Below are 23012 nucleotides of genomic sequence, written 5' to 3' on the forward strand. Positions count from 1 at the left end.
TTTCAGGTGCTGGGAGCCACATGTTGAATTCTGCTAGCCAGTTTTGAAGTGTATTCACCTGAAAAAGTTAGCCATGAAAGGATTAAAACCCCAATTGAGTCACTCGGGATTTTAAGAACAAAAAAGAGAATATGGAATGACACCCAGCTGTGCCCACACAGAAGCAGCAGACCACAGTATGCAAACTCAGGGACACAGGGAATGAAAGAGGGAGAAGAAGAGCAAGGGTATGATAAAGCTTCCACGTGAGACGGCACACTAATCAATCTTCTCTATCTAAAGAAAGAAGTAGTGCAAGCAAGTCCCTCAGCCAGCCCTTCATGTGGTTACTTACAGGTACAATGGCAAGAACAGTCTTTGCCTCCGTGTGCCGAAAAAGTACATCCAAGAAAGAGATGACCTGTATGGTCTTGCCCAGGCCCATGCTATGTGCTAAAATACACCCAAACCCACTGCTGGTTTTAAACCTCTCCAAGGACTCAACCAAGTTGTCATACAGGAATCGGATCCCACCAATCTAGACAGAAAAGTTGAAAAGGTATTAGGACCCTGGGAGAAAAAAAAACAAGATGAGTATGTATTTACCGAGTGGCAAGCACATTAGGATTGCATAAATCATGAAAATATAAGGGGCATGTTTCAAGTTCACTACAGTATTCTAATCTAGGGAAGGCTCAAAGCCAGTATTTTTACACACTCATAAAATTTCCTGAGAATATAACAATAAATCAAAATTCATTTGTAGCTAAAGAATCTGAATTGGGGTTAACTACTTTATTTACAAATATATTTTTAAGATGTTCATCTAAACCTACAACTGGTCTGATGATAACAATAGCCAAAGTTATAGATAGCCCTGGCCTTCCTTTAATTTAGTCTTATCATTTGACTGTCCACAACAGACACGACCACAACCAGACTGGTCACAGAGCTCACCAAAGAAGTTCTCCTGAGATTACAAGGCAGGCTTGCCTGAATTCATTGTATTTTCAAGGCTAATAAAGCCTACCTGATGAGGTTTTACTGCATGTGCAAGCTGGGGAGCCAGGAAAATGTCCTCCTCATTTGGTGGATGATTGATGTTGACAATGACTTGCCCCAGAGCATCTGACTGATTTAAGGCATCATTCACATGAGAGCCACTGTTCTCTTCACTGCCATCCTCTTCCCCTTCATTGCCAGAGTCACTGCTGTCCACAATTTGGAGGGCATCATCCTCTCCTGAACTCAGCTCAATCACTTCTGTAAAGTAACCAAAACAGGAGCGAAGAGCAAAAGTTAACTTGATGTTAGGGTTTATCATGCATGGAAAAAAAGTCAAATCATGAAAACAAGGCTACCATCTTTTGCAATTCCACACTGGCCTAATGACCTATTCTGAACAAGCAGGCTCAATACAGGCACACATCAGGCCCCTTAGACCAGCATATGGAAGCATGAGTTTCCCTTAGTTTCCCCATGTTTCAGAGAACATTAATTTCGGCTGATCCAAACAGAGCATGAGACAATTTCTGTAAGTGTTTCACATTCTCCTCCATATGTCCTCTTAATTCCCAAATCCAGACATGCATTTTATCTGTTGATACAAGGTCTAAGGACCACCAACAAAATAAGGCAGAAGTACTCTACTAGAGTGGTATAAAGGAGTCAGGTTAGATCCATTTGGGACAAAGGACACAAAACCCACTTTCAGTTGCAGATCTGAATACTTAGATGCTCCTTTTATACACAGCAGATAATGTCACATCTCATGTAAGCATTCCTCAGCAGAGCACTGAGCAAAATTAAGTGAGTTTATAAAGCAGAAATAAACATAAGTTTGCAAGAGTGCCTGACAGGTCATTTTACAAATGTGAGTTTAGGACTCAAAGGCCAGAAGTGGTCACGTATTTGGAAACCAATAGGCCTACAAAAATCTGAAGTGATTCACTACTGGAGCATCTGACTAGATGAAAACAGGAGACTTGTGGCTAAATAAACAGCATATTGTGAGAAGACTAGGCTGAGGCAATTGGTCACTTACCATCTTTAATACTATTTTTTCCTTTAGTATCATCTTCACTGCCACTGCTGGTACTATCTAGGCAGATCACTTCCTCAGCCAGGACCTGAGGGGGGAGCTGGGTAGCCTCTGTTGTTCCGAAAACGATGTCCTCTACAAACATCAATTACAAACAATAAGTAATTCATAATAATGGGGAAGGAGACAAAACTGTTCAGAAACCAGACAGTATTTCCTTCCACTTTTGCTCCAGTAACTTAGCCCTGGAATTTTCCATAACAGACTCTCACTGTCTACAATACTGCTATGACTCAGCTTCCTGGGTCACAATCTCCTCCTTTCTCAATATGCCGAAACAACAGCCCATTGCTGATGGCACTCTCTCTATTGCATGCCCGGGCTGGGGCATATCGACCATGCAACATGCTAAAGTCATGCCCACCCCCCTCCTCCCTTTTTTTTTTTGGGGGGGTGGGGGGGGTGGGGAGTGTCTCAGAAGGAAAAGCTGTTTTTCATCCAGCAGAGAAAGTACCAACTGCTGAAGGGATGATAACTGCCTTTTGTAGTAGGGACATTGTAATAATTACATTCCACATATCATAAACATCTTTTGCTGATCAAGACCATTTGTTTGTATGTTTAATTATTGCCATGTGGGGAGAGAGGCTAGCTAACAGGGCCAAATAAGCACCGCTGCAGTGACTCAGCGAGCAACGACTTCTTCTGGGGCTGCAACCTACTCTGTCACAGTGAAAGTGTTTTAAATAGCTCTTACTCCTCCCCGGCATGTAAAAATGTTTTGAACACTTCTACTTAAGGGAGAATATACATTTTCTCAAGAGGCAAAGTCAACTCAAGAACTCCTTACCCCCGACACAACTTCCAACTGCACTTCTCTGCCCTTTACATCAGTCTGAGAGGCTGTACTATAAACTAGATTACTGAAATGATCCAGGTTAGAAGACAATGCAAGATGACATATTCACCGGAAGACAAGGGTGATGCTTAACCGTTTATACTGCCTGCTATTTCACTGCTTGCTGAAACATGCAAGAAAGGACAAGGTTACATCATGAACATATGTGCACCCAGTCTAACATCATAAACATATGCACCCCCAGTCTATTGTTCCACTATCCCTAGTACCAGACCCAGGCGTTACCAGACCATTCACAGTACAAATATGATCCGGACCAAGGACATGGCATTTCTGTCAAGTCAGTTGGTTTAAGCTTCCATACCAGTTGGAAAGCCAAGAGAGACTTATTCCAGCATCTCACTTACATACAACTAACTTGTCCAAATACCTTCAACAAAAGTTATCTGGCACCTTTCACCACGCAACCACAGCATCTTGATTCAGAACTAGCTCAGAAGTGGAACTGACTACACTGCATGGACAAGTGGTTTGGAACTGCCATTTCAAGAATTTACACTTGAAAGTCCAAGTGCAACACAGAATCATAGAATGTTTTGGGTTGGAAGGGACCTTTAAAGGACATCTAGTCCAACCCCCCTGCAATGGGCAGGATCATCTTCAACTAGACCATGTTGCTCAAAGCCCCATCCAACCTGACGTTGAATGATTCCAGGGATAGGGCATCTACCACCTCTCTCTCTGGGCAACCTCTTCCAGTGTTTCACCACCCTCACTGTAAAAAACGTCTTCCTTATATCTAGTCTGAATCTACCTTCTTTTAGTTTAAAACCATTACCCCTTGTCCTATCATGGACAAGCATGTCACTACCTTCTTCATTCAGCTTCTATCCTTAAAAAAAAAAAAAAAAAAAAAAAAATCTTGCTTCAGGTGGCATCTCCCACTGCTTACCAGGAAGAAACTCTAGGGGTACGGTTGGTATGGTGGCTGGATAATCCTTCCGCTGCTGCTCTAGCCGTTTCCTTCTCTCCAATTCTTCCTGCTGGGCTGCTTTTGTCACGGCTTCCAGCTGGTCCTCACGCAACAGCTTTCTGAACACAGGAGCAAACAGAGAAACATGATTTGGTTACACTCAAACAATTTCTTCCAAAAACGTGAATGGCTGTACAGCTCGCTCAAAAGATGACTGACAAGCTCCAGGTAGTCTGTCGGCTACACAGACTAGGAACATCATCACCAAAAGCTACAGACAAATTCTACAGCTATTTCAAGACTGTGCTTCCCAACTACCGGTAACACTACTATTAGTGAAGGAAAAGACAAAAGTTTGACAGAAGCAAAATAATGAAAGGATGAAAAATGTGAGTGGGTAAGTATATACTTAAACTAGGTTATCATAGACTAGTTCTTCTATCTGAAAGGATGTTATTTATTGCTATGCAGTTTATAAACAGAAAATGTACAGAGTCATGCAAAGAAGATATATGGGAAGAAAAGGCATCAATTCTCCCCCCCAAAGTCATCACACTGATTCTCGTCCAACAAAGTATTTTCAGGAACTAGGATCTCTAATGGCTTTAATAATTGTTTCAAAGGATGCTCTCAAAGCACCTTACCTTTACAGGTAATTTTCCTTACTTCCAAAAGTTGCTTTCCCCCCCCTTTCAGTTTCATATGTGCAGCCCTAGAAATGCAGGCTCTTTTGCCAGAGGAGAGGTGAAGTACAAGCAGTGGTAAAACCCAGCTCCCTCAAACTAGCCTTTAAATCTACTCAATCCCACACTGCAGGGACATCTCCTCCATCCTAATGAAGTCTCAGTTTCCCAGGTCTACTCAATGCTCATTCCTTCAGCTTTAAGAAAATTCATCTGCACAAGCTTAAATATGAGCCAAAGACTACCAGCACGTTACACACAGGGCAAGAGCCACTTGCTGTCACAGAAGTTCCTGCTGTATTATGACTTCTCTGAGCATTTTAGATCCCCTTGAACAAAATTTCATAGTGAATTACCAGTTCACAAACTGTCCCAGAATACAAGTGGTGACTTACAGAATCAAACAATTACTGCTTTATAAAATCCAGGTGAGACTGATTTCCAACATTTCAGCCACAGCACCAGCATTCTTGCCAACAAGCACCCAGAACAGTAGAGGGAATGACCATATTTTAGGCTGTTTGCAACAGGATCCTCATCAGCAGATATGTGAAACTGGATATTTACTCAATGGTGTTACTGTTTTTCAATTCTATGTCTTAAAAGCCAGCAGGAAATACACAATTTCTGCAATATATTCCATAACCAAATATTCGCTCTTCTGAAATACCAAACAAGTCTGCACCCACATGCAACACTCCAGTCTGAGATCATACTACTCCCACTGGTGAAATCCTAAGTTTTTGGAAAAGAAAAGCCATCCGGTTTGCCAGCAGTGCCAAAATGTAGCTCTGAAGCAAAGTCCAGAGATTCTGGTTTTACCCAAAGGGCTATATAGGACCCTAGCTCTTCCTGTCCTGCTGCTGCTTACCTTATGTTCCTCCGCATGTGAGACGGTTTCTGAGCCCTCTTCTTTTTGGTGTCCTCAGAGGCCAGGCTCTTGTGCTGGTTCTGCAAGAGTCGCTCTGCCCGCTCACTCTGAGATGAGGTAGTTGAAGTAGAGCGCTGCCATTCTCCATCCTCCGCACGTTCAACATGGTCACTGCTGAACACAGCTTCCTGGGGTTGGTCTGAAAAGATAAGGAGGTAATGACATGAGAACAACTGTGCCAGGCTGGCAGCTGGCTTTTACACAAGCATTCATCAGGATTTGAGCTGAATGGGAACCAATAATCCCTATTCTTACTCGTTTGCAAGCATGTGTCTCTGAGGGTCAAAACTTGGGTCCTTTCTGACAGCCGCTCAAAGAGCATTAAGGAGTTTTACAGTGAAGGATCTATTCCCACTGAAAGCCAAGACTAACACCATTCAACACAGCGCAAAAGTGTCCTGACAAGAAAACACGGCAAAATTATTTCAGTCCATGTAAAACACTTGCTGCCCCTAAGGGCCTGTTTACCTACAGAGGCCCAATGAACTCTGATCAAAACAAGGAACTCAAATCTCTTTTTGTTTGTTTCACAGCATTCAAGTGAGGCAGAAATTTCCATTTATATGACACCTGTGTAGCCATCTTCCAAGTTAACCTCTTGCATGGCATGTTCTGTTATCTGGTTCAAACACTGGGTCATGGTTTAGCAGGAAGCTCAGTGGTTTTATCACCAGGTTCCACTTTCACATTTTAAATAGTAACTTCTGGCAAGCTTTTTTAAAAACAAAAAGTAAGTGGCAATACTCTTTCTACATTGTAAATCATACGCATTCTTTTTTCTCTGCATTCTATTTTCAGACTTCCATTAGTGGCTGATTTCTGTCTTAAAGCACTATGTGCAATGACACCTTGTTCTGTACGACATTTTGCTCTTCAACAGGCTGCCAGTGACCAAGCTAATGCTTGCAGAGCACAGAAAGGAAATGTTTCTGTTCAAAAGCTTCCCTTGAAGTAAACTGTTCCTGACAAGCCTTGTAATAGCTTCTTTGAAGCATCTTGTCCCCTTGTGTCAGGCAGAGAGATACCCTGAACCTCATCTCATAATCAGCTTTCTTGTTTATACTGTGTATCTGAGCTAATGACTGAACTGAAATGACACTTAGACAGAACTTTGAAGGAAAGAAGACATCAGTGCAGAAGGATGTGGCCGATGAATTAATACAGAACTGACAAGCATCAGATTGTGACTCTGTGGGATCTGGAGACAAAGAGCGTCCCTTCTCAAAAAGCTGGGAGCTTAAATGAAGGATGCTTCAGTACAGCACATTGCATGTACAGGCACCTCTACAGCTGCCATGTTAATATGCCTACTAAATTAACCTTACCACCAGTATCACCTCTTAAAATCAAGGCAATAAGAACTAGATTCACACCTTGGTCAAAAGCACCAGCTTTGCAAGCTTCCTCTCCAGACATCCCACCAGACCTGCCCCAGCATTTGCTCAAAGTCTATGTCAGAATCCATTTAGCACTTCAGGGCCCACCCCACCATGGACCAATACCAGCAGAGCAGCTCAAACATTTCTGTGAACATCAGTCCCAGCAAGTCCTACACATACTGGAAAAACAGGTATCCACAACTTAGCAGATGAAATAGATCTCATGATGAATGCAAGAAAGAGTTATGTTGCATGTGAAGATAAAGGCAAAGGGGTTCGCTGCTACAATCATGGCAGCACAGTCCTACCACAGTCAAGGTCTTGCAGCCCTGTCCTCCGACCATGCCTCCTTAAATTTCCAAGCTCAGATATCACGCATCACGTTCACTTGCAGAGAGAGAACTGTGCTGGGATTAAATCCAGCTTCCCAGGCTTCCCAGACAACAGCTCTGCTATCAGAGCTACAGACACATTTCAGTCACGTTACCTGCAATCCCTCAGCACTGTTTCCTGCCCCCAGCTCTCTCAACTCCGGGTTATGTAAGTAGACCAAAAGATTGGCTGAAATAGGGCAAAGGGAAGCAGGAAGGCTGCACACGGAATCATGTCCTCCGGGATGAGTCATGAAACCAGTGACTATCCCAAACACTGCCATGGCTATGCTGCTGCCATCTCACCCTGGGCCCAGGGGACCTTGACAAGGCATCAGAGAGCAAAACGCAATGCTTGTTTGGAAGAGGAAGCACTTCTCTCCCCACACACCAGCAACTACCCTTGTCATCTCCTTCAGCAGTGACTCCGCCGCCCGCACTGTGCTGGAAAAGGGTGCCTTCAGGATGACGTTGATGCTAACAAAATCCAAAGGCTCAGCAGTCCAAAGGTGAGGCCATTCTGTGTCTCCTCTATATGTTTTCACATTAATTGTGCAATCCCTAGATAGAATCATTCCACCTCTGCATTTTACCTTTTCTTTCCTCTTAATCATATGTAACACAAGCTCTGGTGAAACCTACACACAGCTGGATCAGACAGTTTTTTTAAAAATGTAATTCTCATCTGACCAGGAGCCTGAAGCCCAAAATCTGGTGATAAATTTGGTCCTGCACTTGGTACAGGCCCTCATCCGCCACAGCCATGTTTGCTCAGGCTGGTGTTTGTCCTGCCAATACAAGTTCTGAGGTGAGGAACACAATCTGTGCCTCAGCCCACATTCCTGACACATACGCTCCTAGATACTGAGATCTCTTCCACACTAGCGACAGTACCAAACATCACACTGATTCAGCTGCAGTGGGATTCAGAGGACAGCTGCCTTCCTGAGGCTGGTCCCATCCTTGCCACTACAATGAACAAAGCTGCTTTTCACAAAGCTTAACTAACACAATGATAAAATCATAAGTCTAACCATGCAACAGCTCCCACCACACCTGTGACAGAAGCTGGCAGTCACTAGCAGGAATTGTTTTGTTGCTGTTTTGTATTAAACTCCTGATTGTGTACACAGTCTAAATCTTACCGCGTATGAAAAGCAAGGCTCCCTGCTGCAGCCACGTGGCTGTGCTCCAGCATGGTGAGCTCCAAGCTGTGTAACTGGGACCCACACTGGGACAGAAATGCAGTAAGAAACAATAATTACACACACAAAAACCTATTTCCTACAAGAACAGGTTTGGTCTTTGAGTTGGAGGGAGTGTGGGAACAGCCTCGTTGAACAGGTCCCATCAGGTAATCAGTGGAATAATTCCTGCCCCAATTTTGCTAAGCCTACATCTACAACAGAAATATAATTATGGTTTTGTGACAGAAGCTCAACATGCTTCTCTGACATGGCTATGCAAGTAGCTTTTTACACAACACAAAAATTTGTCAGCCATGTTTGCATGCTGACAACTCTTTGATCATGCTTCAGCTGCTAGCGCACTCTAGGAAAACCTGGGCAGTTACCCACATTGCCATCCAGCCCATGGGTAACAACCCAGCACAGCCCTGCATAGGGAGATCAGCCACATACACCCAAGCACAGCTGGGCGAAAGAGCAGGCCCAAGCCCACTCAGCAGAAGACAGCCATGGGTCAGTCATGGTCACCACCGAGGATGTAAACCCATCCCATGTTTACACACCACGGGCATTGAGAACCAGCTGGAACACCAGCCACTGGTTTCACACCAGCTCTGTTGCATGTTTTGCACTGTGCTCACCAGAAAAGGCACCAGATCTACAAAGAGGGTTTCCTGAAGGTAGTGGTGATAGCATCAGTGCAGATAGCGAGCTTGTCAAGCAGCTGCTCCTTCAGGTGGGTTACAGCTCTCCATCTGAGAGGTCCCCAAGCAGTTCCCACCGGTCCTCAGTTACGGACACCTGCGCACACCCAAGCACTCTGTCCTGCAAGGTACCCTGGATGCCCAGAGAGGCACGACTATCCCTTCTCATGCACTTTAGAGGTATAAAATGTGCCTGCACTATTAAAACCCAGTAGACCTGATTACAGCACAGCTCTGGTTTGTGCTGCAGAGCAGGGGTTGCCAGTTTTCTTTGCTCAATAGGCAGCAGCAACGACCGCCCCCAGCTGTACATACAAGCAGGCGGAGGTGTTTGGCTTCTCGACCAACACTTGCGTATTACAGTTTAGAAGTCTCTATAAGGAAGAGTCGTGACTGCCCTGTGTAACTCTGCTTCAGATGCTCCCTACGTGGTGCGACTGCCAGAGCTGCCCCTAAACACCGCACACAGGTCTGAGTCATGATGCATAACATAGTAAGCTATTTGTCCCACAGTCAGGCACTTCCTATTGCACCCAAGCTTATAAAACTCACCTCATCACCTTCTTCTTGCAGAATACTCTCAAACTTCCCTTAAAACAGCATGGGATGCAGCCTGGAGAACATTCTCTAACATCTTTGACTCAGCAGTGAATTGCTCTCGACACAAACAGCCTGCTCTGCAAAGAGGCTCAGGTTGCTGTGAAGTGTCATGAAGCAGCAGTTACATTTTTTTGAGATGAGAGATTTCTGTAACTAACAAAGTCTTCTCCTGACACCGAGGTGTGTGAGAAACAGTGTTATAGCTGCATCCAATCTCCACGCTCCAAGGCAAACCTCAATAAGTCCAAGTGTTTGTGCACACACAAGTAATCATCCACTGCTTGGCTCTAGCAGCGGTCCAACACTCATAGGAGTACAGAAATTACCATTCAAGATAAGACCCGAGGGTCCCCTACTCAAGGCTGCTGCACAAGAAGGGCCAAGAGATCTCTCAGTGGACAAAACACTGCCTAAGATCATTACTTCCTTGCCTCCTCAGTTACTAGCTAGCTAATGTGGCTAGTACACTCTCCTCCTGGGAGGCCAACTTCTCTGCCAGGATAACTTCAATGACTCCAGGGAAGACATACCACTGAAAACCAGACATTTCTTTATTTCTAAAATAATTTTACTATGGAAACTCAGGATACCAAATAGCACTATTTTGCTGAGTCTTTGGGCATTACTTCCCACCCTAAGGACAGGGATGTGTATGTATGGTGAGGAAGGTAGCTGCATGCAGAGCAGCAAGGAGTTAACTCTTGCTTTAGGAGCTCTCTTTTGTCCTGCACAAAAATCAAAGAGCAGTTAAATATTATTGCAGGCGTTCTGGGAACTGTCATGCAGTTTGTGGGCAATAGCTTGTCAGAGACTAGCTAGTACTAGCTAGTACTACTACAGCCGGTACTGAGCTGTCAAAGCAAGAATGGGAGGAGCACCGAGGGATGGCACAAGAAAGACTAATTGCACGGCTCCAGCTGCAACACTTGCAGCCACTGACACACTGAACTACAACTGTGCCAAAGGCTAAAGAAGCGACTCTGCAGAGCAAGTCCAATTGTAAAGGCACTGACAGGCTGGAAGATGTTCTCTGGGGTTATGTGATGTTTTCCTGGCGTACTGGGCACTGGAGAGGTGTGTAGGTGATGTCAGAGTTCAAGTACACTTGGCACCTGAAGAACAGCAGTTCTCTAACTGCGGCACAGCAATCATTTCAGAGGCTGGCAGCAGCTGGAGTGCTCTGGTTCATCCCATATCCAGCTGTGGAATATAAATTAAATATTTTCAGAATATTGTTTCTCTGTATGCAACTGACGTAGCTGTTGCACGGATGCCACGCAAGAAGGGAGGAGAGCTGTCTGCACAGAGCACCCTCTCATAGAGGCAGCATTATGAAAACACTTGAGCACCCCAAGACTGGAAGCAGGAAAATCCTTGTGAAATCCATCAAAGACAGAGTAGGCGAAAGCAAGGGGGAAGCTCAGACTCCCTTCCTCCAGGCCCTACCTGTTGCAACATCCAGGAGAGCCACAAAACCCCCCTCCCAGGGCTTGACACACATCAGCACCTGGTTCCTTCCTCCCGAAATGCCCGAAAAGCCACGCCGCAGGGGGGACAGAGAGGTACGCAGCCCCTCTGGAGACCTGGGGCTGTGGCTACTCCCTGCAGCCGCTATCAGGGCGGCTAATTAGCAACAAGACTTTGTTCTCCTCAGAAAATAATCGGGCTCAGTCTTCGAGGGCAGGAGGCCCCTCCCAGCCACAACTGCTTAACAAAGCCCTAATTATGTAAGCATTATATAAGCCGGCACACCTACCCCCCCGCACCGTGGCACCCGCTTGGCTGCGCTCCCCACCAGCACGCCGGGACCCAGCACGCTCGGCGCCTTTCGGCCCTCTCCAGCCGCGAGCAGCCGCCCACTCCCTGACAACAGGAGAGCCAGCGCCGAGCTGGGATCAGCCTTTTGTCTAGGCCAGTGGTTTCTTGCATGCACGGGGTACTCCTGTGCTTGTCTGGGTGCCCCTCATGGATGTCCTCTCCTCGCCAGGGCCTTGGCTGTCGGGAGGTCCCAGGCCAGGCGTGCTGTGCCCTGGCCAAGACGGCAGCCACGGCGTGTGGCTCGGGCAGAAGGACCTGCAGCCCCCAGCCGCCTCGCTGCATGCTGTCCCTGCTCAACTCAAGCAAAACACAGCCCACCCATCAGAGGAACGACCAATTTCCACCATTTCTCTCGCCCCAGCTCCACTGTCAGCTGCAATGGTTGGTGTCCTGCTGAGTCACTGCCATGGTACTGCGAGACACAAAGGCATCTTTTGGGCTGAGTCTGCTCAGCCCCAGAGCTTGCCTGCTCCCAGAGGAAGCTTCCCTCGCCTGTCAAATGACACGTACATCAGCTCTAACATCTTCATTCCTGTTGCTGATTTATCTAGGAGTTAACCACCTCAGGTCTGTCGTTCATACTTGTCACTGTAACCAGACACCAGAGACTGTCATATTGGTATAACAAATAGCGCTGCTTGAAGTCTGAGTAACACATTTTTCATTTCTCTATGTATCTGTAAAGCGCTCAGTCGCTGTGAGTTCAAGATACCTATGTGAAATCTGCAGATTGCTGGTGAGAGATGGCAGGCTGCCTCCATCCCCAACCCAGGACCAGAGGACAGAGAGGACAGATGTGAAACGTGCTCCGAAGAAAACACCACCAGCACAGGCTCTGCAGGCCACAGCACGGGGAGGGAGCCAGACCAGGAACACACAAAAGCCAAACCCATCTCCAGACTCCTTCTTGGGAAGGAAGTAAGCCGCAATCGATGGAAGACTTTAAAAGATAAATTATAAGGCAGCACTGCCCTTCATTTTTTTTCCTTCTGAGATCTTTCAGCATATCTGTTACTGATGAGGTTATGCTGCAGAATAAAACTCCTTTCCTAGCCTGAAGGAATCCTTCAGGAAAAACAGGCAGCAGAACTGAAGGGCAAGAACAAGGAAGATACCACCCAAAAACCAAAGGGAAAGGAAGCAGCCAAGAAGTGCCAAGAGGCAAACTAGAACATCAAACAGCCAATTTTGGTGACAGGCAATATATCTTCTAACACTGGAATTATGCAAGCAGAGCCAGGCCCCAAATATCCAAGAGCTCTTGTTCTGGCCGGGCCTCAACATTACAGATGCCGAGGCCCGGGTTACATAAACACCAAAGAGCACTTATATAACCATTGTATGGCACCGGCCTGCAGCCACCGGCACCGGCGTGCAGTCGCCGGCAACCCGTGCCACCGGAGCGCAGCAGGTAGCTGCTCCGGCCAGCCCCATGCCGGGACAGGGGTGCTCAGCCCCCTCCCGGACCTCGCTCCCATCCCTGCACAAGCCCCCAAAATGCAGCCCAGGTGGGGTGTCCATCAGGTTGTCCTCCCTCTCGTAGGCACCACGGAGGAAAGGTTGATGGTTACTCCAGACCACCGGCCAATCTTGTGTCCGTTTCCAGCTCTGACACACTCAAAGGAGGATTGTGAGATTTCAAATCAAACATTTTCAAAGGGCTTTGAGAAGGCAAGAACTGGAGGAATGCAGAATGCTGCTACCTGGCATCCCTCCTCTAGATAAAAAATAAAAGTTATTTTTCCCAATAAAAACCTTCAAATCTAAAATGTAAACTGCCTCCTCCCCTCACACAGACACTGCAGGCATTAGTTAAGGCAGGAAACAAAGCCAGGAAACACACCCGTTAAGGTAGGGAGGGAAGCAGGGATGGGTTACATTTGTCCTTTAGCAGGGGGTGTGTGAGAACAACCCAGTTACATAAAACTACTGCACTGGAGTCAGGAAGCGTTTCAGGCTCGAGTGCTGGAAAGTTTTCAACAAGCTGCGTGCAGGAGGGAACTGAAACCTCCCCTTTCTGGTTATCCCAGTTAACTAGTAACCCAGAATATAGTTTTGCCAGCCAGATTACAAAAAATACCATAGGGATCTAAACCACAAGTAACCGGATTTAACCATCAGACCTTATTTATTTTTCACAATAGTTCAAAACTTTAAAAACAACAACAAAAAAATCTGCTCTATTCTATTAAGGTGGATAAATATTGATTTAGGTAACAAAGAGAAATTTCCCCTCCCAGCTTCAGAAAATAAATGCATACAGGGGCTTGACATGTTCCCAGCACAGTCAATCCAGCTGGCTGCTACCAGGACTCTTCCAGGGATAAGTTTCAGGGACTAAGAAAAGAGGACGAGTAGGGGAGCAAGCATTCTGCATTATGCAACGATTACATAAGCACTCGTTTACACTAGGTAGCTGGGAGTTGTGGTATTAGCTTTATACCACGATACACTCAGAGCAATGAGAAATAATAAAGAAGGGATTATTGCTGTCACACGTTTCCAAGGCCACCAAAATGGCAAACAAACAACAAGCACAAGCCGAACTTTAATCTCTCCCTCAAGCTCTCACCATAACTTCGTTCAGGACCTGTTAACAGGGAGTGGGGAGAAGACAGCTGATACTCACTCCTAATTTAAAAGACCAGCATGGGAAATAATCCCAGTGTAAAGCATCCCCCAGCATCTGAGTGTTCCTTTGTTGTTGCTCATGATGGCAATGGTATAAGAGAGGAGAGATTTCAAAATTATAATGTCTGGCATTTGCACTCTAGTTCAGCATCAAAGGAGTTCACAAGCATGACACGGTCCTCACAATAACCTATGAAACACCTTCCTGTCCATCTTCCAGAGGAGAAAACTAAGGAAAAGAAATCAGGTAGGTATCAGTGCTGAGTAATTCTCAATTTGGCTCCCTGTCCTATGCTCCGACCAACAGGCACTCTTTAATATAATTTCCTACTTGGAAAAACAAAACATAGTTGTGGATTTTTTTAGAACTGTAACAAAGCACAGAACTTCAGCTGCACTCCCTTTTTCTGCTTCAGTCTCTGAAGTAATTTCAGAGGAACTTTTAAGGACTCTGTTTAATGAGGGAGGCATCATTTGGGAAAAAATGCAAATTGTCGAGTTTGAGCCTGTGTGCCACCACATTCCACTGGCACCTCTCCCATCAAGTGCATCCAGCAGAGTGACCGAGAGCACTGGAGAAAGCTAATAAGACCAGGATGAAACACCATCACTCAAAGAACAATCTGTTTTCCTTTTCAAAACATTGGTGCTGCTTAAGGAGTTTGACAAAGGGCTGCAAAGTTGTTCATGGCAATCAGACTTGTACAAATTGAAGCCACAACATCACAAGGACACCCCCATCCAAAATACGTAACTCCCCAAAAGCTAAGCCTGGAAAAAAGACCTTCCTTCAGAACATTGTTAAAATTACAACTACCTCTATTGCAAAGAAAGAAGCATAGTTTATATGGGGAAGAGACAGGGATCTTTAAATAAGAGACTTTTTTTCTTGCAGGGCAACAGCCTCTTTTCAAACGAGGGATAGGTAGTGTCCTGCAACAAACTTTGATTCACTAGCTGGTGGGTGCTACCATAAAAATAATTAAAATCCTCTCTAACTTTCCAGAAATGTTCATAAAATAATAATCAGATCGTACAGCACTGCATATACAAGCGCTTGTTACTTTGAACACCCCAAAGAAGTGTTCAGGAACCTAGAGTGAGAAAAAGCCATGTAAACCAAAGAGGAAAAGAAATACTGGCCAGTGGTTGAAGCACAAAGGCAGGGAAGAACATGATGCCTCAGTTCTGCCCCAGACTCACTCCGTGACCTTGTGTAGTTTTATCATCCTCTCTGGGGACCAGAAGGCTGTGGAGAAGTGGGACAGAGACCCTCGTGGATCCACCAGCCAGAGCACAACCATATTAGATCAGTTACAAATGCTTCCTCAAAGAGAGATAATTTTCCCACTGGTACAGCAGACTGCGATAAACCTTTATAAGACTTTATAACTTGACAAGCAATGCTGTACAAAGAGGAGTTCATTTGCACTCTTGCTCTCTTATGTTTGTGCAAATGACCCCAAAATACCTTTCCAATGCAAATTTTTGGAAGGCCTGTAACCTTGCATTCTCCCTCCATCTATGACCTACAGTCTCATTTCAAAAAGCATCTTCCCCTCCCCATCTTCTCTTTTTATACCTATTATCTAGACTGAGTTACATAAGCCACTTGTATCACCCAGATTCCTCATTTAACCAAACTCATTTTGTCTCATAATTCTTTTCTCAGTTCACCCTCTCCCAGAATTAGCTTCTTTGTCCTGCCACCACAACCAGAGAACTAAGAAAGCAAGAAAAGATGGAGGTTGTTTGGTTTTTTGGCTAGAATCACCCCTCCCACTAACAGACAACAAATACTGCATGGCTTATTTCTGTAAAAATTCCTCATGGATACCACACTGCACTGGACTCATAATAAGCCAGGAACGCAGAGCTGGAACTCCCATGGACCATTTTTCAACCAGTATATTAAGTTCATAGCATGAACTTTGGAGGTATTTGCCATGTGAAGAAGGTGGAAGAACCTTGGCATCCCCGAGTACCTGACCTCAAAGTAATAAGTTAAATTACAAATTTAGAAAGTTCTTCAAATCTGAACAAAGTTTTTTCTCCAACAGACAACATCCTCGCAGCAGCAAGCAAATTAAGCAGTAGCCATCCCCAAACTGTAAACTCGTGTTAGGGTTTCACCAGCATCTTCCATTTGATGGAGGGGGTGAGGGAGGAAGACCCAAGTAGCTCTTAGTGCCTAATAGACTAATTAGGGGATCTGAAGCAAGCACCAACAGCTCTACCTGGTGCCCAGACTGCTGCCCAGTCAGTAAGTCACCAAATATTTCACCGACAAAAGAAGCTCTCAAAATTCTTATCAAGTAGGATGTTGGGGGAAAGTATACACAAAAAGTTGAATGGGGTGGGGGAGAAGACACTGGATATAAAATCCTACTGATATTAACAGCTGCTTCATATCTTTTTTTTTTAGCATTACAATATGACAGCAGCAGAAACAATAACAGCCAGACCCAGAATGTCACATCACCAAAGTCTTCAGAATCAAAAGCACAAAGAAAGAGCAAGCTTCCTCCTCATATCCCCTCCATCAAACCAACAAGCACTGCAAAACTCTGAAAATCCAACCATTTCCATCCCTGCCAGGTAGGTAGCAAATTAAAAGCTGAGTCCCTGCGTCTTGGTTCCTGATCCACTTTGCTAGCCACTGAGTAGGGTGCTCCTGCACAGGGGAGGGAGAATGAATGGTCTGTAACAGGAAAGCAAGAGGGAACAGAAAACAAGACGAAAAAAAGAATAAACAAACAAAATCCCACAAAAAACCCAGCCTGTGTCCTACCTGGAAACTGCTGAGACTCATCCAAGAGTAACATGCTGCTCAGTGCACTGAGGCAAGACCTCTGCCCGTGACTCTGCCCCAACGCTCCTTCAACGTGGCCGCAAACTCTCAGCCTTTCTGCTATTCTTGTCTCAGGGTCTTCAGGACAAAAGTTTCCAGTCACTCCCAACAACTCGTTATCTCTGCCCACAGCCCAGCGAGAACTAAATCCACTCTCACTGGCTGTTCAGTTTGCAAGCGGGAAATGCCTCCTGATAAAACAGTCCAGGGTACACGCAGGGAAACCTGCACTTAAGGTTTCTGAAAATAACTTTGGTAAATAGCTCCCAGTGCTTGAATCCACCCAGCCGGTGTGACGGGAGTCAGTACGCATATATCCTCCCTGCACCCAGCTGAGACGGACCAGGGTCACCGTTATATAACTAGTTAAATATGCCTCGTGTTCAGCCTAAATAAAAATTGTCACCATCTCCTCCCCTACTTGGAGGGTCAAACAACACAGCCCAGCCCGAGGTAGCTGCTGCTCCAGTGGGAACTGATGCCTGGAGCTGCTCTGCCCGGCTGGTTTGGCTTCGGTATGTGTTGCCGATCAGCAGGAGCAATCTCAGTTACGTCTGGGAAAAGAGTTTTAAAAGACAGAAGAAGAGCAGGGAAGCTGAGTGGGTGTGTACGGGGGAGGTCTCTCTCCTCTAGAGCTGTCGGAGCTGCACACCGTTCGGATCAGACGGGATCCCATTCACTCAGACCGTGATCCAGTTCAACTAGTGGCAGAGACCAAGACTGAGAATAAAATAAAAATCCTTACATAACCGGCCAGGCTCCGGCAGGGCCCCGCGCAAGGGGGGTCCCAACAGACAACATGGGACACGTGGAACTGTAACCCTGCTTCCAAGTTTCACAGCATGAAAGGAAAAGGTGGGGGGGGTGAATGAGTTGCAAAAAAGTACAGCCTTTTTGGCTTTGAAAACAATCTTGGTATCTGTGATTTTATGAACTATTTGCATGAAGTCTGGTAACCTCCAGGAAATCTGGACAACTGAGACTGAAACCTGAGCAATTCAACGGGAGCTGGTAAGCTGTTTGCAGAATAATAGGCGAAAGAGCATCCCGTTCGCTTCGTTAAGTCAGCAGCTCATACTGCCAGTCTGCAGAAGGCTCTCAGGGCAGCAAAAGGACTATGCATGAGATTTTCCAATGTTTAGGGAACAACCTGTCAGAAATTGTAGAGTGCAAGCTTATTCTAAGCTAGCCTTCCTCCCCATCCTCCATCTGCCCCAGAAGGACAGGTACAAGAGAGAATAAGTGCGTGCAGGAGACAAGAAGTACTTCAAAGCTGTGGTTGAACCCCTAAAGGCTAACCACCATGCCTAACCTTCTTCAGTGCTACAGACTGTTTCCATGCCTCATTCCCTTCACAGGCATACCCAATGTCAGCAACAAACAAGAAACCTGGGCTGATAGACACTAATGAAATCTGCTCGCTCCTAGCGAGCATTTGTCCACATAATGAAGTCAGCTCTTTGCTTGAAACAACTGGCAAGTGAGAGTCAGGAAAATCAGGACGGGCACAAGAAGCCCAAAGCAGGCAGTGTCTGAACAGCCCTGGCACAGATCTGCAGGACTCCAGACAATGAGCTGCACTCATAACAATAAAGGTTGATCTAAAGGTCTGCAAACACAGCCAGGGCAAAGCCCAGTTACCCTTTGTGTGACTCCAGCCATTTTTATTAGACCTTTCATTTGAGAGGGTGATAGGGCGCAGTGAATGCTTGCTACCATCAAAATATCCTCATTGCTTCAGGGTACATCACAACTTTGACACAAACCCAAGGCGCTATTTTCATAATTAGAGCCATATAAATTTTACCAAGGGAAAGATGAACTGTATTGAAATTAAGAGGCTTGGTAACAAGACAGCCTTTCACCTCTGTCACAGATTCAAATAGCCCGGCTAGTACACAAGAACATACAGTGTTTATCAAGGGGGAAAAGAGGGACGAATATATTAAGAAAAGTACATATCTGAGAAACTTGCAGCAGGCCTTATAAGGACTTTGTAGGGTTGGAATAAATAACCAAACGTGACCTCAGCATCTGACCTAACAGATTTATGAAACTGGGAAGCAAGATTAAAGACAAATATTTGTGTAAATACAGCTGGGTACTTTCCAAGGCATGTTTATTACACCAATCAAGCACAAGGAAAATGGAAGTTCAATACACTGGGGGAAACAGGCAACCCATACCAGTCCTTCTGCACACAGGAATAAAAAGGGAATTTCCTTCTTCACCTTAGTGTGCAAAATGGAAAGGAATTTTTTGAGCTTTTCTTCACAACAGCCTACTGGTGAGGCCACCACTGTTAGCCATGATAAATAAGTATTCACACATGCAATAATTAGATCTGCCAGAAACAGCCAGTTTATAAAATGATCTCCTCATGGAAGGTAATCTTGTTATAGATAAGCCCATTTACTGAATAGCTTTTCCATGAGGCCAGCCTTGCCAGTAAGGAAGAATGTTGTTCCTCCCCTACAGTGTCTGAAATCTTACCTAGCTGTCATACCTCACCTACCTCATACTCAAACCACAAGCTCTTTGCAATTGTATGACTGTGCTGTACATCAGAAGATGCTTCTAAAGAAACTGTGGTCACTTCAGAGGTTCCCTTGCAAACAACTTAGGAGATTCTCCTGTTAAAAAATAAATCACTATAAAGTTTGTATTTTCATAGAATATCAAGATAAAGGCCTTTCAGAACATGTTTTTTATTCAACTGACAAGTCTTTTCAGCAGCAATGTCAGCTCCCTGAGCACTGCAAATTCATAAGGGTTAAAACTCACACGAAGCTCATTCGCAAAGTTTTTCAGGACACTAGCTCCTCTGTACAGCAGAGAACATTGAAGATGGGGTGGGGTTGGGGGGAGGAATCAAACTAAACCCAGTTCAGCTAAAATGTTTCAACAAAATATCCCAAAACATATTACAAGTGTCTCTCCTTACCCAATGTTGCAAGCTGGAGTAGCTCCTTCCCCATCCATCCCCACACCTGTTCTCCACCTTGAACCTGTTTCTCTCAACCCGTGCTTCCCTTTTTTGAGTTCTGCAGGCCGAGCAGTCCTGGGACAGCTCAACATTGACCTGATCCCAGTCCACCAAGTGCAGCACAGGTGAGAAGCACTGGATCTATGATGTGCCACCATGCTCTTGGTCCCTGCAAGCTAGGGTGATTCCCTTCTCCCCAGTAACTGCCCTGTATGCTGTTCACCCTCATCACTGCCCTGCAGAAGACAAGAGACCTTCCTTGCCATCCTTAACTGCTCCACACTGGCTGTACAGTCCCTTCCCCACCCCACCAATTTCTCACAGGCGTGCTCCACATCCACCAGCTGCTTCTGCACACCCCACTGATCTCCAACAAGTAGAGAAGCTGCCTACAAATCTGAATTGTTTGTAAGTTATTAAACATAAACTAGGCTTGACAGCCAAATTTCACTCTTGATTATCAGCTGCTAGTAGCACATACAAATATCATTAAGGCCACTTTCCCTGTTCTGTTTTCCATGTTCTTTTAGCAACACGGAAAACACACAAGAATATCAGGTTTGAGTTGGTTATGGTATAAGGTGATTTTTATCAACCTAAACCAGCTCAGACAGAATCAAACTCAAACTCCACAACACTATTTGTTGGCAACTGAGTATTGCTGGGCCTTGAGAATCATTTGCTTTTTAAACAAACACTGCACTGTAAATAAAAACTTTTTGAATAAGATCTAAACCAACCATGGAAAACCAGACAAGTCTTTCCATTCACTTTGGGGAATTTTGGACTGAATCATAAGGCATAAAATTTGACCAATCTGTTTTTTCTCATTTTATTTGTATTCATATAAATCTTGGTTTATTTTCTTTCCCATACTCATCTAAATCATAACTGGGGCAGAAGTTGAACACAGTGTAACAAAAATCTAATCACACAAAATACAGGTAGTGATGAAACACAGTGCCTTCTGCAAATGCTTTTCAGATTGTCACTGTGGCAAAACATACACTGCTTCTGACTTCAGTCTCAGCCTTTCAAAGGTTGATTAAATGTATCAAAGAAAACAAGCTGTTAGTAGACAAGATGTAACGATTTTAAGTTGAAGGATTTATATCATAGATATTTATCATCCTAATCAAAGCTAAATCCATTGCGTTACAATCCCAGTTACATTCAAGAAACTGATTCTTATCTCTTCCTATAACTTGCTACATTTCCTGCTGCTGAAGATGACACAATGTATTTCTGCATCATTGAAGAGTTATTTTGTACTTTAATTTCATTTCAGTTTTCATCTAAGTGCAAATTTGACATAAACCCACAAGCTAAGAGTACACAAAAGTGCCATTTTAAAATTGCTTCTAATAGTTCAAGTGTTTAAATATTTTACATAGATGAAGATTACCTACAGATGTTTTAATTGCAAAATTTGTTTTGACAGAGATTTAAACTAGAAGTTTCTGTTCACCTAGCCCCAAAAGATTTTATCTTGTGGCTTTCCCCTGTCTCATTCCTATTTGCATATTTGCAAGTGAAAATAATGTCTTCTGACTCCTACTTAGGATTTTTCTGAGACTGAGTCAGCGAACTGCATGTTGAAGAAAATGTGAACAAGACATCTTCAACATCTGCAGTACAAACTACTATTATTAAAATAAAAAATTTTTTAAAACCAACTTTGATCCAGACTATGAGCCAGACACTTCTGAAAGTTCAGTACTGCAGGTTTCTATAAAGCCTATGCAGGAAATTAAAACAACAAATAAAGCAAGTAACTGTAGTGTGATATTGCATTTTAAAATCTGAATAATACTTCTAATTTAATTAAAACAGTTTCCCCTCCTTCCAAACTTGCTGCTGCTTCTTGGCTAAAAATATCATACTTGTAGAACATATAGTTACACGCACATTTAACCAGTCATGAAAAACTGCACAATACCACATAAATTAAGGAAAAATGAAAATAAGGACCCCCTGCATACTTCAAACTCAAATGCAAAACAGAGAAGCATTTCATCTAGTACATTTGAAAATAAAAGGGTCGCTGCCTAAAATGTAAAGCAGAGGATTTTCACTTTGGCTTCATCATACTCATCAGGCAATCTTGGCAAAGTCACTTTGCCACTCCTTACCTGTTCAAGAGGGAAAATACCGCATTACAAATTTGCCGATTACTTTCCTTCTGATTTCATCATGGTTTTAGAAGTTGCAGATGATGGAGTATGGCATCTATTAGCAATGACTACGTGCGGTACAAAGCTGATTACTGAAAACGTACATTGGGAAAAAGGTACCAAACGTGACAAAGAAGTATGTGTGACTGTCCTTCGTTACAGATTCTCTGGCTGCCTTGTGAAAAGAGAAAAGCAAGGTTTTGGCCAATAAAGCACAATTCCCATATCCTGCAAAGTCTATCAGAAAAGCAGGAAGAAACAAGATACTTCTCCTCTCCATGGAAGACTTGGAACAATTCTTTGTTCAGTTAATAACCACTCATTCATTGACCCTGATCCCCATGCATTCATGCTACTCTCACGTTTGTGGCAGGTTTAAGAAAAGAAAGCATGTAGCTACAGGTAAAAAAATATTTGAAAAAATCCATATACATATATATAGAAAATGCAGAGACATGGACGTGGGCTGCTCTTGAACCACATAGAAGGATTTCTATTTTGTATTCCATCATACGCAATAGATCAAAGGGAAGGAGGAAGAAAAGAGGAAAAAAACAGAAAAGCATAGCTAGTTATAATACCACATCATTTCACGAGATCAGACAGTCCCTGCGCCCAATCAGTGGGGCTGAAGGAAGCAGAGCTCTGGCGTCATCACCTCCTTTTAAAGAAGTAAAGCAAGTCATTACTCCCGGTTATGTAACACCCAGACTATGCCAGACTTTGTGCCACCCTCTCAAAAAGGAAGCTGCTGTTGGAGAGCCTGGGAGGCGGGCAGAAGAGTCATGAACATTTTCATCCGGAGCTTCCCCCCATGCTTAGGATAGATAAGCAGAGGAGACGGG

General features: G+C 44.4%; 1 protein-coding gene across 1 annotated transcript in view; it reads right to left on the reverse strand.

The window, feature by feature from the left end:
• RAD54L2 (RAD54-like 2 (S. cerevisiae)) overlaps positions 1-23012 on the reverse strand; it is a 44321-nt gene that overhangs the window by 13238 nt on the left and 8071 nt on the right. The window contains 6 exon segments of the mRNA XM_009706149.1: positions 1-58; positions 335-517; positions 1010-1242; positions 2036-2155; positions 3832-3971; positions 5407-5580. The exon segment at positions 1-58 is cut by the window's left edge and continues 23 nt beyond it. Of these exon segments, the coding sequence (XP_009704451.1) occupies positions 1-58; positions 335-517; positions 1010-1242; positions 2036-2155; positions 3832-3971; positions 5407-5580 (908 nt within the window).

This window comes from Cariama cristata, unplaced genomic scaffold (genome assembly GCF_000690535.1).
Source record: "Cariama cristata isolate BGI_N322 unplaced genomic scaffold, ASM69053v1 scaffold18318, whole genome shotgun sequence".
NCBI classification, from domain to species: Eukaryota; Metazoa; Chordata; class Aves; order Cariamiformes; family Cariamidae; genus Cariama; species Cariama cristata.